The sequence below is a fragment of the Euleptes europaea genome, chromosome 5 (genome assembly GCF_029931775.1).
Source record: "Euleptes europaea isolate rEulEur1 chromosome 5, rEulEur1.hap1, whole genome shotgun sequence".
Classification (NCBI taxonomy): domain Eukaryota; kingdom Metazoa; phylum Chordata; class Lepidosauria; order Squamata; family Sphaerodactylidae; genus Euleptes; species Euleptes europaea.
Window position 1 is genome coordinate 29,473,029 of NC_079316.1, and position 17,433 is coordinate 29,490,461.

The 17,433-nt window shown below is 43.8% G+C and overlaps 1 protein-coding gene across 10 annotated transcripts in view; it reads right to left on the reverse strand.

Moving 5' to 3' along the window:
• MBNL1 (muscleblind like splicing regulator 1) overlaps nt 1-17,433 on the reverse strand; it is a 204,671-nt gene that overhangs the window by 7,003 nt on the left and 180,235 nt on the right. For 6 of the 10 annotated variants that reach the window (XM_056850314.1, XM_056850306.1, XM_056850312.1 and 3 more), the window contains 3 exons: nt 12,372-12,407; nt 11,446-11,540; nt 2,020-2,094 (listed from right to left, as the gene is read on the reverse strand). In XM_056850314.1, the coding sequence (XP_056706292.1) occupies nt 2,038-2,094; nt 11,446-11,540; nt 12,372-12,407 (188 nt within the window). In that variant the 3' untranslated portion in view covers nt 2,020-2,037. The remainder of the gene's footprint in view (nt 1-2,019; nt 2,095-11,445; nt 11,541-12,371; nt 12,408-17,433) is intronic. The other 4 variants (XM_056850311.1, XM_056850313.1, XM_056850307.1 and 1 more) reach the window with 1 other exon arrangement.

Genomic DNA, 17,433 nt, shown 5'->3' on the forward strand with positions numbered 1-17,433 from the left:
AAAACAACCTCATAAAACAGGTTAATAAACATTTGGACAAGTCCCCCCGCCCCCCCGGTCATCTATTTGTCACTGAGGCCAACTTTTCTGAATGCCCAAAAGAGTATTTAATATAGAGATTGTTCATAAAACTGAGATGTTACCATTTGAATGCATATGATGTTAAGTGAAATGAGATCAGAAGTTCTCATTAGCCATAAATTTGATTAGCAGACATTACTCCTGCAATGGGGAAGAAGATGTCAGAGAATGTATTACAGCTCACTTAAACTGTCTTGTTAGAGGAAGACGTGCCGTCAGGCAAAACCAGTGTTGAACATCCCAATCACAAAGTTAAATTAAGCAGAGAAAGCAAAAGCTCTCCTCCAGCCTGACAGGTATAGTCAAGTGAATCCTTTCTCACAGAAAGAAGGCTAACTTATAAAGACTTTACACACAATAACTGGAGCTGTATAGTTCAAGCTGAATTCATGTTTGTGTCAGAGTTTATATTCTTTGACTTGAATAATTTCCGCTGGTAATTTCCACTGACAGAAGTGATATCTGTACATGGATTGCAACCTCCCATTGCAGACGAACTTGCCCCCCCCCAATATTGTTCCTGGGGGATGAGGGACCCCAAGAAACAGAATGAGGGAGGAGTATCTACCAAGGGAGGGGTGAATTGACAAATATTGCTCCTCCATTCTTCTGTGGAAATCCTCCACTGCATCAAAGACACTGTCTGATCTCTTCTCATAAAAACACACATGATTTAACATCATGTGCTGAAGAAACACTATTAGCTTGATTGTTCCCAGTCCCACATAAAAGGCTCTTTGGGCTGCACCTATCACAGGGAGCCCGTGGTGGTCTCTTGCAATTGCACATGGCAGCTGTTAACACGTTGTGATTCATGCGTGAACTATGACCGCTCTTGTGGATTGGGTGGTTCCCTTCACACCACCACCCTTTGGGGGGTGGGATTTGTGCACATGTGAAATAAATCAGCCAGTCTGTAAAGGGAAGGGAAACAAGGAGGGGAGAAAACTATGCAATGCAGAAGAGTATGGAGTACTCTCTGTGGAGCAGAGAATGAGAGACAGACAAAGAAGGAGAGCTGAGAGAGGCAGAAAATTCAGAGAAAGGAGAGAGTGAAACCACTATAGGCAGAGAGAAGTGTAAAAAAAAGGGTTAATGGAAAATGGTGAAATGGAAACACAGATTTTATATGTATAGCTAAAATGCTTTTTTGTTGCTAAGACAGTGATGAGTAAACCAAAAATGTAAAAGTGCCCCACAGTGACTTCATATACGTATCTCTGCCTTTAAGATGGTTTTAATTCTTCCAACAAGACTTAACAGAAGGCCTGTTTTCCTCTAGCCTCTTAAAGGGAAACATACTACAAAACTTTGTTTCAGAACCATTTTGAACAAGTTTATGTAGAATATTTTCTATACAGGTTGAGTATCCCTTATCCGAAATGATCCAAAATCTGAAACTTTTTGAGTGCCAACATGATGCCACTTGACCTCATGTGATGGGTTGCAGTCAAAATACAGGTGCACAACAGACTGTTTATTCAGCATCCCCAAGGAAAATTATCGGTAGCATATAAATTCAGAGTCAAGTATGATGGTGATGCCAAACAACCATAGCTTGTCCACATGGGTGGCTGAGATAGTGACACCTTTGCTTTCTGATGGTTCAATGTACACAAACTCTGTTTCATGCACAAAATTATTACAGATATTATATAAAATTACATTTAAGCTTACATACATAAGGTGTATATAAAACATAAATTTTGTGTTTAGACTTGGGTCCCATCCCCAAGATATCTGATTATGTAGATGCAAATATGACAAAAATAAAAAAAAATCTGAAATCCTAAAAACTTTTTGTCCCCAGCGTTTTGGATGAGGGATACTCAACCTTGTATTTCTTGCAAGTTATTTTTAGCACTCACACTGCAGCTTGACTAATAAATGCCACAGCATCATATTAAAAAGTGAGCCAAAAGCACTTCAGAGACTTACTGTTTGATGATTAAGTGTCTACATCTGTGTAACATACTTGTGGCTAGTCAGATGTTCTGCAGATATTATGGGTATCTGTTAAAAAAAGATATGTAAACTGTGAATAATAATGCTCAATAAGATGCACACTTTATTAAGGAGTAGCAAAGTACTTCAGGAGAATGGTGGACATTTACATTGTAACTGTATGTTAAACAGAGATTGTACAGTAGCAAAAACCCTTGATGTTAATTATTTTTTTCAACTGGTGTTAATAAATACTATTGATTATTTAGAAAGTTAACAGTTAAAAGTTCATGCAGTGCAGTAGTTCCCCAAAGCCCTTTTTGTTGGCCTACACAAAATTATGAATTTTGGGGTATTTCAACCACGTGGCTTCAGAAAAACTTTATTAGAAACATTCTGGCCTGTGGACTTTCAAGTCTCAATTTTACATTGCACTGAACCAGATTTTTAAAGAAAATTTCCCACAAGTGCTTTAGTCTCCCGGTTAAGCTCTGTGAGATTCAGGTGAAAGGCATATCACAGGGTGACCCTGGAATCTTGAACTGCAATTCTCACAATACGTCTTGCAGAAACACCTATTAAAGCTTCCCGTTTGAGGCTGCCCACACCCACAAACATTTTATGCTGGATCCCAAGAATATTGCTACTGGTTCCATCCTCACACAGAAAAGGCATTTAAAGGTTTGCTTTAGAGCAGTAAAATTTGTCACATTTTTTTCCAGCCTTGTTCTGCAGTCATTGTTATATGAGTACTGAGGTTGTTCCCCCATACCCAGGCTAGCCTGATCTCATCTGGTCTCAGAAGCTAAGCAGGGTCAGCCCTAGTTAGTATTTGGATGGGAGACCACCAAGGAATCCTAGGGTCGCTATACAGAGGTAGGCAATGGCAAACCACCTCTGAACGCCTTTTGCCTTGAAAACCCCCTGAGGGGTTGCCATAAGTCAGCTGAGACTAGCTAGCATTTTATACACATACACACAGTGATCTAGGAGGAAGCTCTGTTTGATGTCCCATCTTTCATACATAATTCCTTCAAGATTAAGGGTTGATTGATAGGGGCCACTGGGGTATTTATCATATCTCCCCCTTCTTCCGAAGAGTTCACGGCAGCAGCCATGGTTCTCCTCTCCCCATTTTAGACTTATAATAATCCTTAGACTAGCAAGAGCGAGTGGTCTAAGGTCACCTAGAAAGCTTCAAGACTGAGTGGTGAGTCAAACCTGGGTTTTCCAGTCCAAGTTCAATGCTCAAACCACTACGTGCACTGGCTCTCTAGCTGACTTGCTATGTGCTGCCTTATTTTGTGTTCTTCCATCACAAGGAAGGTTAGAGCGAGAGAGAGTGAATGTGGTCCAAAATCATCCAGTGAGCTTTATGGCAAAGGGAAATAATTGAACTTGGATCTTCCAGGTCCTACTCTAACATTGTAACCACTACGCGATGCTAGCTCTCATGGGTGGATCTATGTCGTTTCACAGCTTGCAGTGGAAATCCACTGAAGCACAGAGCTGTGTATCGCAGCTGTAAGGAATATATAATCCATAAATGGCTGGGGCCTTCACCTAAGTAAAAACTAAGTTGTGGTCTAAATAAGGCAGCATTACTTGGTCTTGAAAGGAGCCCCATGGCGCAGAGTGTTAAGCTGCAGTACTGCAGTCAAAAGCTCTGCTCACGACCTGAGTTCGATCCCAACAGAAGTTGGTTTCAGGTAGCCGGCTCAAGGTTGACTCAGCCTTCCATCCTTCCGAGGTCGGTGAAATGAGTACCCAACTTGCTGGGGGTAAAGGGACTATGACTGGGGAAGGCACTGGCAAACCACCCCGCTAACAAAGTCTGCCAAAGTCTGCCTTGGAAACGTTGGGATGTGACGTCACCCCATGGGTCAGGAATGACCCGGTGCTTGCGCAGGGGACCTTTACCTTTTTACTTGGTCTTGAAACTGAAACGAGTTTGAATAGGACAAACATGATTTTTATTCAACTATTTTTTTTTATTCAACATGATTTTTATTCAACTATTTCCACTGTGCAAACTTTGGCTGTTTCCATAAGGTGAACGTTCTCCATTTTTTCTGCCACTGCAAATGCAGAGGAAATCCCAGTGGCAATAGAGCATCCACATGGCCAATATTCCCTGCACTTTTTTTTTTTTTTTTGCCTTAGCCTCCTGTAGCTGCCATTATCCCCATACCACCAGAGGGCTTTTTCTTGTTTTTAAAAAAGTGATTGACATACTGCTAGGTCTTCTCATTTATCAGCTTCCATTTAAAAGAAACACTCTCTAGCCCCTTTTATTACAGAGCTCAGTATCCACAAGGAAAAGGGTTAGAAACCTAAGGGATTTTAAAAATGAAAGCTGGGAATTCAAAGTAGATAGATTGTTGTAGTGTTATAACGCTATAGCTATATGCCAACTGATGATTTAAAAAATGTATTTCAAGAGAAAATGGTTGCTGCAGGAACACCCAGGAAAGGAAAACGGTGCTGATAAGGGCGGGACCTGCAAAAAAGGCACACCATCCCATGCACATGACATAGAAACATGCATTGACTGTGATGTTTCCTGAAAAGACTGTACCAAACCATGTCTCGGAAACATCACAGCAAAGCAAAGGAAAATATGAAAAGTGGGCAGCTAGGAGACAACATTGTGAGGATGCTCCAAGAAAACCTGCCCTGGTTTGGATGTCAGACAAAAGCAAAATCTGTGTGTAGACAGCGTTTATACACTTCTATTAGCATGTATAGAATTAGAACATACATCAGGAAGACTAGGAGATAGTAGAAGAAGAGATGAGGCCCACCTTTTATTTGGGCTAGATTCAAGTCCAGTAGCACCTTAGAGACCAGCAAGGTTTTCGGGGCATAAGCCTTTGAGAGTCACAGCTCTCTTCATCAGACTCTCAGAAGCGCAAACCCCAAAAAATCTTGATGGTCTCTAAGGTGCTATGGGACTTGAACTCTTCTACTAGACTCTTCTACTGCTGACCAACATAGCTACCCTCTGAAGCAATATTTAATTCAACTCTCAAGGTCTCTGTGATTCTTCACCCCCTTCCCCACCCTGTCCTTGCCCTTTAGGTATCCTCTTCATACATTTCTACAGCATTTTTTTTGCACAGAAAGGGTTCCCAAGTGTAATGAAGCTTCTCATACCATTGGTTTTCTACGGCAGCAGGAGAAGATGTTGTACCCAGCTGTGTAGAAGCTTCAAGAGTAGTGCTGTCGAAACAGACCAAGGACCTTCAGCACCAGTCGGTGAAGATGAAGGGCCAGATCTTAAGACCTTCTCTGCAGGCATGCACATTTGCGCTTGGTGGCGTTACATCACAGTCGGCATTGCTTGCGTACTATATACATATATGGCTCATATATGTATATACTGAGGGGCGGCTGCGGGACTTGGGACTGGAGCACGTTATGGAGATCCAGAGAGGATACGCATGAAATGGTCAGATCGTACAACAAAAGAACGCCCAGAATCTGGGTAGCAAGTGCATGGGGGCTTGAAAAAACATAGAAAGGTTACAGAGTCGTTTGTGGGAGGGGACGAGGACCTGCCTGCGGTGGTTTTCCATTAGGTACTCTTGGGCTGAACATTGACTGCGATGTTTGTAAACAGATCCACACCAAATCTACTAGGGAATTTCTGTGGCGTGGTCCATTCTTGCCTTTATTATGCACAAATAATCATTGCCCCTATAATGCATAACTGATCAAATGAGTACATGGGGGAGCTACTCTTTTCTTCACGTTTGTCGATGTTATGCACATCATGAAACGTTAGGTACCATATGTGTGTAAAGTGCCTTCAAGTCGCAGCCGACTTATGGCAACCCCTTTTTGGGGTTTTCATGCAAGAGACTAACAGAGGTTTGCCAGGGGCACCCTATACAAGGCTGAAATTAAATCAAAAGAATTTCCGTCTAGATGTTAGGAAGAATTTTCTAATGGTTAGAGTGGTTCCTCAGTGGAACAGGCTTCATTGGGAGGTGGTAAGCTCTCCTTCCCTGGAGGTTTTTAAGCAGAAGCTAGATGGCCATCTGTCAGCAATGCTGATTCTATGACCTTAGGCAGATGGTGAGAGGGAGGGCATCTTCTGGGCATGGAGTAGGGGTCATTAGGGGTGTGTGGGGGAGTTAGTTGTGAATTTCCTGCATTGTACAGGTGGTTGGACTAGATGGCCCTGGTGGTCCCTTCCAACTCTATGATTCTGTGATTCTATGTAATTTTGTTTGTGCTTTTTAGGAAGCCTGTACATTAGGCCCTGTGTTTTTAAATACAATTGTGCACAATATATAATAAAAAAGTTTTATTGGTTGCTATATTAAACAGATCTCAGAAGCTAAGCAGGGTCAGCCCTGGTTAGTACTTGGATGGGAGACCACCAATGAATACCAGGGTTGCTCTGCAGAGGAAGGCACTGGCAAACCACCTCTGTTAGCCTCTTGCCATGAACCCCCCCCCCCAAAAAAAGGGGTCGCCATAAGTCGTCTGTGACTTGACGGCACTTTACATACACACAATAGAAGCTCAAGGACAGTTAAGATCAGAGAATCTGTGCAGGGGGAAAGAGTTAAACCTACCTTCCCCCAGGGAAATGACATTGACCTAACTCAGATCCCTCCACGTCTACATTTTAAGGCTAAACTACACATTGGGATGGCCTGGGCTAGCCCAATCTTGTCAGATCTGAGAAGCCAAGCAGGTCAGCCCTTGCTATTATTTGGATGGGAGACCACCATGAAGTCCAGGATCACTATTATCAGATCTGGCCTCCCTATTCCTCCCTGTGACTTGACGGCACTTCACACACACACACACACACGCACACACACACACACACACACACACATATTAGATAGTGTTTGGCTCAACCCCTTTGGTTTCCCCTGACTTTCAGGATGTTTGTTTTCCTTTTTCTTCAGGAGCTACTGTAATGACAACCATGAACCATGGTTTTAACTTGTAATGACAACAGCACTCAATGCATGTACTCACTTGTACACATAGGACTTTGGCAGCCCTATTCCGGCCTCCAGCAAGGCAGAGGCACACAAGAAATGTGGGATCACACAAGTTGTCTTCCATTGGCATTATTATGTAGAAGTTGGATAAATAGGGAAATATCATGTGTCTCTGGGCCCTACTGGTGCTGTGGATCTCACCATCCATAGGATTATGTACTGATTTAGTGTTGTTTAACTGTATTTTAATTTTTGTATTATTGTCTATGTATATCTATGATGTTAGCTGCCCTGAGCCTGGTTCTGCTGGGGGAGGGTGGGGTATAAATAAAATTTGTTTCTATTATAAAAGAGAAAAGCAGCCAGTACAAGGTGCAGAAAGGCAGTGGCTCAGTGGTAGAGCATCTGCGTGGCATGCAGAAGGTCCCAGGTTCAGTCCCCAGCCTCTCCAGTTAAAGGGACTAGGCAAGGAGGTGATGTGAAAGAACTCAACCTGAGACCCTGGAGAGCTGCTGCCAGTCTGAGTAGACAATACTGACTTTGATGGACCAAGGGTCTGGTTCAGTATGAGGCAGCTTCATGTGTTCAGAGTGCGCACACACTGAGATGCCCTGTATGTCCAGCGGATTTGCTCCAACATGATTCTGCTGGGGGGGAAAGCCTGGCCGGGGGTGGGGGTGACACTTCAAGAGTACCAGCTAGAATGAGACAAGTTAAAGCCATCCCCATCAACTGCAAATTTAAGAAGAAGAGTTGGCTTTTATATGCCAACTTTCTCTGCCACTTAAGGGAGACTCAAACCGGCTTACAATCACCTTCCCTTCCCCTCCCTACAACAGACACCCTGTGAGGTAGGTGGGGCTGAGAGAGCTCTAAGAGAGCTGTGACTAGCCCAAGGTCACCCAACTGGTTTCATGTGTAGGAGTGGAGAAACAAATCCAGTTCACCAGATTAGCCTCCGCCGCTCATGTGAAGGAGTGGGGAATCAAACCCGGTTCTCCAGATCAGAGTCCACCGCTCCAAACCACTGCTCTTAACCACTACACCACACTGGCTCTCTAATTTAACCCTCTAAATATGCCCCCTCTTTTTCGCTGCTACATGTTCTTGGGTTCTTGTGTTTGGAATGATAATGTCTCATGTGGTCCTAATGTAGCACGTGGGTTTGTTCACCAGAGAGTTTCTGCAGTATTTTCTGCCCTTCTTAGCAACATGCCTAATAGAAGGTTCTGGGATCCCTCCCATCAGGAAAACCAACCCACGTAGCAGCCTACTCATCAGTTAAGCTGGACAGGGGAGGCCTTACAGCAAGCTGCCTCCTGGAGAGGCCAGCACCAAAGTTTGTTTAGGCATTCTTCTCCTTTTTGTGGGGTGTACTCCCTGGTGACCCCCACAGCAGCTAAATCAGGGGTCCCCAATGTGGTGCCTGTGAGCACCACGGAGCCCACCAACACCTTACATGGTGCCCACCAAGTATGCGGGGCCAGGTGGGGCTCTTACCCAGCAAAATTTCTAATTGGCCACTGAAGATCTGATTGGCTGTGCAGATTAAAATATGGGGCTGTGGCTCAGTGGTAGAGTATCTGCTTGACTTGCAGAAGGTCCCAGTTTCAATCCCCAGCATCTCCAGTTAAAGGGACTAGTCAGGTAGGTGATATGAAAGATCTCTGCCTGAGATCTTGGAGAATCACTGCCGGTCTGAGTAGACAATACTGACTTTGATGGCCCAAAAGTCTGATATTCAGTATAAGGCAGCTTCATGTGTCTGGCTGTCCTCAACAAGAGCCAGGGTGTTTTCAGAACTGGCCCCAGCCTGGTGGAACTCTCTGTAAAGTGGGACTCGGGCTCTGCAGGATCTGGTGCAGTTCTGCCTGTGAGACGGAGATGTTCCGCCAGGCCTATGGTTGAGGAAGCAATGGTTTCCATCATAGCTGGCCTCCTTTCCCCTTCCTTATTATTCGAGTATGACTTGATATGGGGATCCTGATCATTCCCCTCCAGGCTGTATGTCAAGGAATTGGGTGCCCGCTTTTGGATTTTAGCTCTATGAACCATGGTTTTGACTGTAGAATTATATTTCTGTATTTTAATGAAATATAGATTTTATGTGAAGGATGTTTGATGCGGGCTGCTCGGAGCCCAACTTTGGCTGGGATAGAGCGGGGTATAAATTAATTAATTAATTAAATGATAAGTAGCATGGCTTTGGTGGCCCCTGCCACCACAATGGTTTTACTCTGTCTGTCATTCCTCTTTCCCAGTGTTTTGTTTCAGTTACCCCCTCTTCTTCATGGCACTTGGACTTTCTCTGGGTGTGTGTATGTGGCAGTCAGCCCCCACAGATGCAGCCACACAGGCAAAATTAGTGGGAGCTGGTAGGCTCAAGCGAGGGACCAGACTGCCGGCAATGTCTAATACAACTTCAGTCATGCATGCGTGGTCAAAAGAGGACTGCACAGAAATCTGTGAGTCAGAGGATAGATCATGGTCCTCGAGCTCATGGATCAGGTCTTCCTAAGCAAGGGGAGGTGGGATCCCAATATCTGTGGACACAAGTATCAGGGATTTTTGTTGCACCTCCCCAAAAGTCCTTTCCAACTCTGGGCAAGGTTATTCCCAAGGATGTAGGACCCAAACAATCTAACAGTCATGCAGGTTGGGAGGCTGCAGTGGGGAGGTGAAGAGAGTTGCCCTCTCCTCTTTCATTGGTTGAACTGTGCTGATAGATGAGGCAGGCTAATTTTGTCCCCTTCCCCCTTCTTCATTGCAGCCTCCCCAACCACATGGGATTCTTGGGGGTCAGGATGCAGAAACAACCACCATCATCAGCACCTTGTGGGATCCAAGGGAGTTTCTCCATCTTGAGGTTATGTCAAGTAATCCCATTGGAGCAGAGTTAGGATTTTGATTATTCCAATGGAAGGATAGGAGGCATAACTGAACATATCCCCCCCCCCCCGATAAATTAGGTCTCCAGCCATCAATTTCCTACAAGAACACAGTAGGCCCTATGAATTTCATATTTTAATTTTAAATCCTTATTGATCAGTTGGGAGGAATTTAGACTGGAAAAGGAGGACAGTATAGTGGCCGAGAGACTGAGCTATAAATCCTAAAGTCCCATGTTTGAATTTAATCTCTACCACAGATCTGGAAAGTAGCCTTGGACATGCCCCTCTCTCTGTCTTAGCCATTCATCTGCAATATGGGGATCAAAATACTGACCTGACTTAAAGGGTTGTTGTATCACTGAGCTAAGATACATAAAGTGCTTTGAATATTCTTAGCCATGCTACCTTGGTCTTGTCAGATCTCGAAAGGTAAGCAGGGTCAGTCCTGGTTAGCATTTAGGTGGGAGACCACGTAGGAAGTCTAGGGTTGCTACGCAGAGGCAAGCAATGGCAAACTGCCTTGAAAACCCTGCAGGGTTGCCCTAAGTTGGCTGCAACTTGACGGTACTTTCCATCACCACCACAATATTCTATATAGTATTCAGGCCTGTACAAGGGCTGATTTATACGCAACATACCAACTCAATGGACTTTGGCCATCCAGGCCACTTGAAACAAAGAAACACACCTATTTTTTTCTGGTCTGTCTGGGTGGGAAACAGGAAAACCATCAAGCTGCTGGTGGGCTGAGGTTTTGACCGAGGAACTTTCTATTGTGCTGCCTTGAATTCTTGACCATAATCTTTGGTGGGGTCAAAATCCAATGAAAAGCCAATAGATTCTACAGCTAAACAAGACCTCTGACATGCATCAGGTTTGTGGCACTTCCCAAAGGGAAGACTTTTATTGACTAGTGGCTTGTTATCAAGTGCCGTGTTAGGCGCAATGATATTTTCAGATTCAGGAGCAGTGGGGCGAGGCATCATTAGGCTGCAACATAATTTGGTTTGTAAAGGATACACTGCCCGATAAAGATTTTTTTCCCTTTACCTGCTTGCAATTGAAGAAAATGGTTGGAAAGTCATGCTCCTGGTCATGTTTAAGCATTCCGATTTGGATATGATTGAGCTTTAAGCACATTTCGGCTGCTGGATCCCTGCTCTTCCAAACCTTCCCTGCACAGCTCTTAACAAATGCCAGTGAAAGCCTACCTGAAAAAGATTCTGTCCCTCCCTCCCTCTCTCTTTTTTTGGGTATTATCCTTCCTATTCCTATTCTTAAACAGCTGGGGGTGGCGAGTGGGGGAAGAAAGCAATATGGACTGTCATATGTTTGAGTGACTCACGGAGAGGGTAAACTGTTTCAGCGTTGGAAAAGGGAGCTGCAGCACTTTTCCGAGCACGGATGGAAGGCCAATTGAGCATTGCTGCAGATCGTACGAGAACATGTAGGCCAACAAGAGGTACAAACGAACCAAAAAGAAAAAGAAAGAAATTCCCCATGCTCCTTCAAAGCACCGATTCTGAGTTATGTTTAAGAAACAAAGCTATAAATTAGCAAACCTGGTTGGCTGTGGCTGTTGCAGCGAAGGGGACGCTTGTGGCAGATGTTGTTGCTGCAGACACAGTGGCTGGCGTAGCGCCGTGCACCATGGGAACTTTCGGAAGGAAAATCATATAAGCAAACATACAGAAGAGTGTAGCAGTATGGGAAAACCATGGCAACGTGGTAGAGTCATCGAGTATGGTATTTATATCAGCAGAGAAGCCGTGTGACGAGGCGCCGCCACCCGCGAGTGACATGCAATCACAGTGCAAAGCGGGAGAACATTCCAGACAGCGAGGGGGGGCAGGGAGGGGGAGAGATGAAAGACGAGGGCGGAAGGGGGGGAGGAAAGGGAAGGAAAAAAGGCTCGTTACCATCAGTGCAAGGTTTCAAATACAATCAAGCATAATCATTTCCATTTATATTCAACAAACACGCTTAAATGAGCCCCTATAGCTAATGTCATTTAACTGCGAAATCACATTTAAAAAACAACAACGGAAAACAAACAAACAAACCACCACCACCACCACCACCACCCCCGAAAAACACCCTGATAATATTTATAACCCCCTGGCATGAAATTCTATTTCTGTATTACTTCTGTGAAGTTTAATGTAAACTGAATGTTATTTAAAGTGCAAAACGATTTCTAAACACACTGGAACTCAGAGTCCAGTCAAAATCCACCAAGGCTGACTGGGTGGGGGCGCAGGGAACAGACACAGAGATGCTAAAACATAAATGACCTTCTAGGTTGTCTGTGTCAATTAAATAAAGCAAATGCATTTAATTGACAAGTGTTAGTGCGGGACGGGGGGGAAGTGGGGAGAGAATGAACTGGCACTGTAGCACTATGTTAGAGACCCAGCAGTGGATTTTGAGAGTCCGTGAGCTGCTAAACAGGTTTTTAAGATAATCAAGAAACAAAGCTGGCACCTACCAACACTTGTAGCGGGTGTCATGCACAATATTGAGCCTGCCCATCATGCATTGCAACAGGAAGGTGGATTTGCAAAGGGAAAAGAATTAAAACAACCCATCACACGTGTCATTAGAAAAATCTCATTTGAACAAAGAATAAAATTGGTTATTATGGGAACAGTGGCATGTAACCATCAGCACAGTCAAATCAAACAGCACAGTGGTGGTCAATTAGGACTAGTCTCACATGAGCAGGGGAGGGTGAAAGCAGATTGAACTGTGTGCTGGTATTTTTTTTTTTTTTAATTAAAAGGAACTTGGTATTTAGAGAAATGCGTGCTCTAACACAATGACAAAGCTGCTCTCCAGTTTTGAGTAAGGAGGATTTATTTGTTCCATTCATGATTTCCCCCACCCCAGTCAATTTTAAATGTGGGCATAAAACGTGTTTCCTGAAACCTGGATTGAAAATTTCCATTATTTTAATATATCACGTTATGGTACATCTCGCTGTACTGAGATCTGGTAACCTGGTTTTAAACATTTAACAAGGATTAATGTCCTGGGCTGGAGTCAAATTTCTTCCAGCAGAATGAAGCCGGCAATGCCAGACTTTCTTACCTAATTTCTTTCTTAATTCTGCTCCTTAGAGCCAAGGGGGAGGGGGGCAAAGTGGAGGGGGTCTCTAGTGTCAGAGGGAAATCTGCAGAGATCGCCCAATGGAAGGGCTGTTCCAGGAGCCAAATGGCCCTTAGGACAAACCCAACATTTGTGACATTACACTGGTGTAATAGTGGGCATAGACCAGGGGCATGAAACATAAGGCTCGGGGGCCGGATCCAGCCCCTTGAGAGCTCTTATCCAGCCCGCAAGCCAGCCCACTCCCCACTCTCAATCTGGGCTGGCGAGGCATGGCCTGGCCTGACCAAGTGACATTTATGTCATAACTGGCCCTGGTAACAATTGAGTTCGACACCACTGGCATAGACCATCCTAAATCTAGTTGGCACATACAGGAAATCTAAGAATCAGGCCATGGGTAACGTTGTGCTTCTCTGACTCTTTGTCCATGTGTCGTTCCAGCCTAATAACAAATGGTGCCAGGAAAAGCTACAACGTGCATTAATCTGCATGATAAAGTCATTTGCCTTTTTTGGCCCAACAAAATGGGGGGAAGGCAAGCCCCTCAGGCCACATGGTACAAGAGAGGAACACTCAGCAGATGACATCGGATTGGGGTATATGAGCTCTTTTGATTCTCTGACCTGTACCACATTATCTGTATCTATTTTGTAATGGTTTTAAATGACATCATTAGGTAACATTCTACTGATGAGTTTATTGCATTGAAATAAATCTTCAGATTTTCTCCTCTTTAAATAAGAAAAAAATGTGAATGAACGAGTTGCTTTTGTGAGGCATTATCACTATTAATCTGGTGTGTTTTGTGTTTGCGTGCGCGCACGGAGGGGTTATATTTTCCATCGCAATATGAATCAGGTGGATGAGGAATTATTAAGGAGAGGGGTTTGAATGCAATTTTATTTGCTTTAGCAAAATGCACTATTTTACGTACAAGTTCAACATGCACAGCTTCTCATTGGCTCAGGGCTGTCAAGCTGCGCACCCTAGAGGAATGATCAGGGATATCCAGCATGTCCCAATTTTTGGACTCATTTTAAGCCACAGCTGAAATTATAACGACTCCCTCCCAGTATGTTCCCATTCCTATATGATTAAATAAGTATAACTTCCTGTTTAAAGGTTAACTTTGATATGGGGACAGAAACATCAGAAGTGCAGGCATGCTCATACATGTAAATGGCCACTAACTTCCTCCCAACGATATAGCATTAAGTGGTGGAATCTCAATACGGTTTGGCCCCTGCATTCCTCTGCTGCAGAAGATTCTGCACTGGCCACCACTGACTAGCATCATTCAAACGTCACCTTCCTGATCCTCCAAATGTGCTGTGGGCTCATGCACTCCAGTTCCCTGCTTTGGTTGAGCTACTCATAGTCTGGCCATTGAATGCCACAGCACTGCAGAGTTTGCTCAAACAATGAAATGACAGGAAGGAGGGGGGGACTGGAGCATGCAAGGGGAGGCAGCAGGAGGAGGACGGAAGATGTGAACCCAGAAGCACTTTCTGATCATTCACATTATGCTTTGCAAGATAAGGTAGGTTACGTCTGAATGAAGCCTGTACCACTGTATATCTCAGCCACCCAGACAGGAATCCGTTCCTGGAATGGACAGGAAGGTCGACCTGAAAGAACATTCCTCTGGTTGCATAGATGCACTGGCCCTGAGACTATACTACAGAGAAACTGGCTTGGCTTGATCGGACAGCATCACTGAATCTACTCCACCAGGGCAGGGTACCAACATCTGGATATGCCATGAATGAAAAAAACACGAGGGCTCTGTGTAAATAGTGTGCCAAGGCACAGCAGGCTGGGTGCATGTAGCTCTTAAAGGAAAGTACAGTCATGCGGACCACCTGTTTAACAGGCCATGAGAAAGTGGGCAGATTGGAATTCTGTCTCCATCCATTCAACCCCTCTTGCATGGCTGATCCAGAGGTTCTAGCCTCTTTAAAAGGGATTTGCATGTGCCTCACTGATTATTCAAGTAGGCTGGGAAATGGCTCACACAGCACAGTGCAATCCTAAATGAAATGAATGGGCTTAGACAGGAGTAACTCTCCTTAGGATTGTGCTTACAGTTCCATAACAAGGTAGGATCCTGGGCAACCAAGTTTGACTCTACATATGCTTGGCTCCTAGCTGCACTGTCAGGACAGATGTCACTAAGAGTCTAAGGACCTTTTTAACTCTAATCGTTACTTGGGGAAACCATTCTAAATATGTAAACATTTGTTTAAGGAGTATGGAGTTGTCTTTGCTACTGCTCATCCCTCTCCTCCATTCATGTACTGTGAGCAAATTGGTTATTTCTGGGTTTTTGGCAACCGTTCATATCGAAAGGGGCAAACAATGCATTGTTCTAGCCTTGCACTGGATTACACTATGCAAACAGACCAGTTATGGAATCCTGGTTTGCAGGTTTGGCTAAGTTTTTTGGTGCAGATGTCAACGGCAAACTACAGTTTGCTGAAAACCCAGGACAAAGTTTGAATGTGCCTGTCCTATGATTTATTAGCCACCATTAAGAACATCTATGTCCTATTTATTTTGAGCTACACATTATTAGTTCTGTAATCCCCACGAGTATGTTAAGAAAATAAGCATTCACGTTTGTTTTTTTTAGCAATAATGTTCTGTACTTTAACTGCGCCTACTTTTCAATTTGTCGTTTACCATCCTCATGAATGATCTAAACCAACACACATTTTTGCACAGGGTTTGCAGCAAATGAACATAAGGCAGCAATGAAAACCTACAATGCAACAACTTGCAAGTATGAAGAAGACATGGTTGTGTAGGACCCCTTTGGTGTTCTTTTAAAAAAGGAACTCCACTATTGCAATTTAACCCTTCAAAGCTAAACGAAACTGTATACCTCAAGAATCTATGGATTCAATCTACATCTTGCATTTCTGCCCAGGAATAATTTATGAATTATACTAGGCAGAAATGGAAGAGAAAAAAAAGACCTGGCGTTCCATGAAAACTATCTCTTCAACAGAATTCAATATGTTGGAGAAATTATGTTCTCATAGGAATACGGGTAAGGGTCTTAATTGTCTGTAATGTCAATGGTATTAACTGCAAATACATATATTTATTTCAAGCGATCGTTTGAGTTAGTTTTTTTTTAAGGCAATATGACTGCTTCACTTCTGAAGAATAAAAATCATCAGGGAATCTGTTCTGTGGCTGCTAAAATCACTTTTTGTCATGGATTTTAATAAAGATTTGCCATTGATTTTAATACAGGAAGTCAGGCCTTTTAATGACAGAGCTCACTTTCCTTCCTCTGTCGTCCTTACTTTAACAGGAAACTCATGCTGCCTTGGATCCTGACAAAAATATCCACTTATGTAAGATTTTCCATTGGTAGGGGGTGACCTCCTTCCCCACCCCACATTTCAGCCCTAGAAATGTAGTTCATAGGGGACAGTGAGGGGGTGATTGAAAGGTCTACTAAAGCAGGGAGGAATTGGTGAAAATTGCCTCCTCTTCCACCAGTTACACACTCTCAGCCCAACCTACCTCACATGGTTGTTGTGAGATTAAAATGGAGGAGAGGAGAACAATATCAGCCACTCTGGATCCACATTGGGGAGAAAGGTGGGGTATAGAATATGTTTTATTGTTTATATCTCTACGGGTTACTGCTTTAAAACACAAGTAATGTGTGAATGAAATCTAGCAAGTCTGAACTTGCCCTGTCCTGGATGGCCCAGGCTAGCCTGATCTCGTCAGATCTCAGAAGCTAAGAAGGTCAGCCCTAGTTAGTATTTGGATGGGAGACCACCAAGGAATAACAGGGTTGCTGTGCAGAGGAAGGCACTGGCAACCACCTCTGTTAGTCTCTTGCCATGAAAACCCCAAAAGGGTTCGCCATAAGTCGGTTGCGACTTGACGGCACTTTACACACACACACACACACACACACACACACACACACACACACACACACCTTCAAGGATCAGCCTGTGCAAGCAAAAAATGCTATACGAGCATTTTATTATCTCAGAAAGGAATAGTTGAGACCTGGTCCCTGCACATGATAAAATCAATGGCAACACTTCAAAACGCTTTTCTCCAAAATCTATCAAATGAAAGTTTTTAACCATTTGGTTCTAAACAGGTCAGCCCCCTCCCTTCCTTTGAAAGTCGACTTCTTACCCTAGAATTCTTTGATCAACTCATTTGAGGCAAAGGGGTCTTACACCAGTTTTGAAAATAAAAAAAGAACCCAGACAAAACAGCTGAGGAGGTGTGAGATGAAGGATTAGGCAAAAAAAGAGGCATGAGGGGAAAATGACTTCAAACGCTCTTTTGAAATGGAAGAGTGCATACTTGGGAGATGCAGATTTTCATATCCAATCAGAAAGCACCCGACACCTTGCTTCCAAGACAAATGTATGCAGAATCTGCAGGTTTAGCAG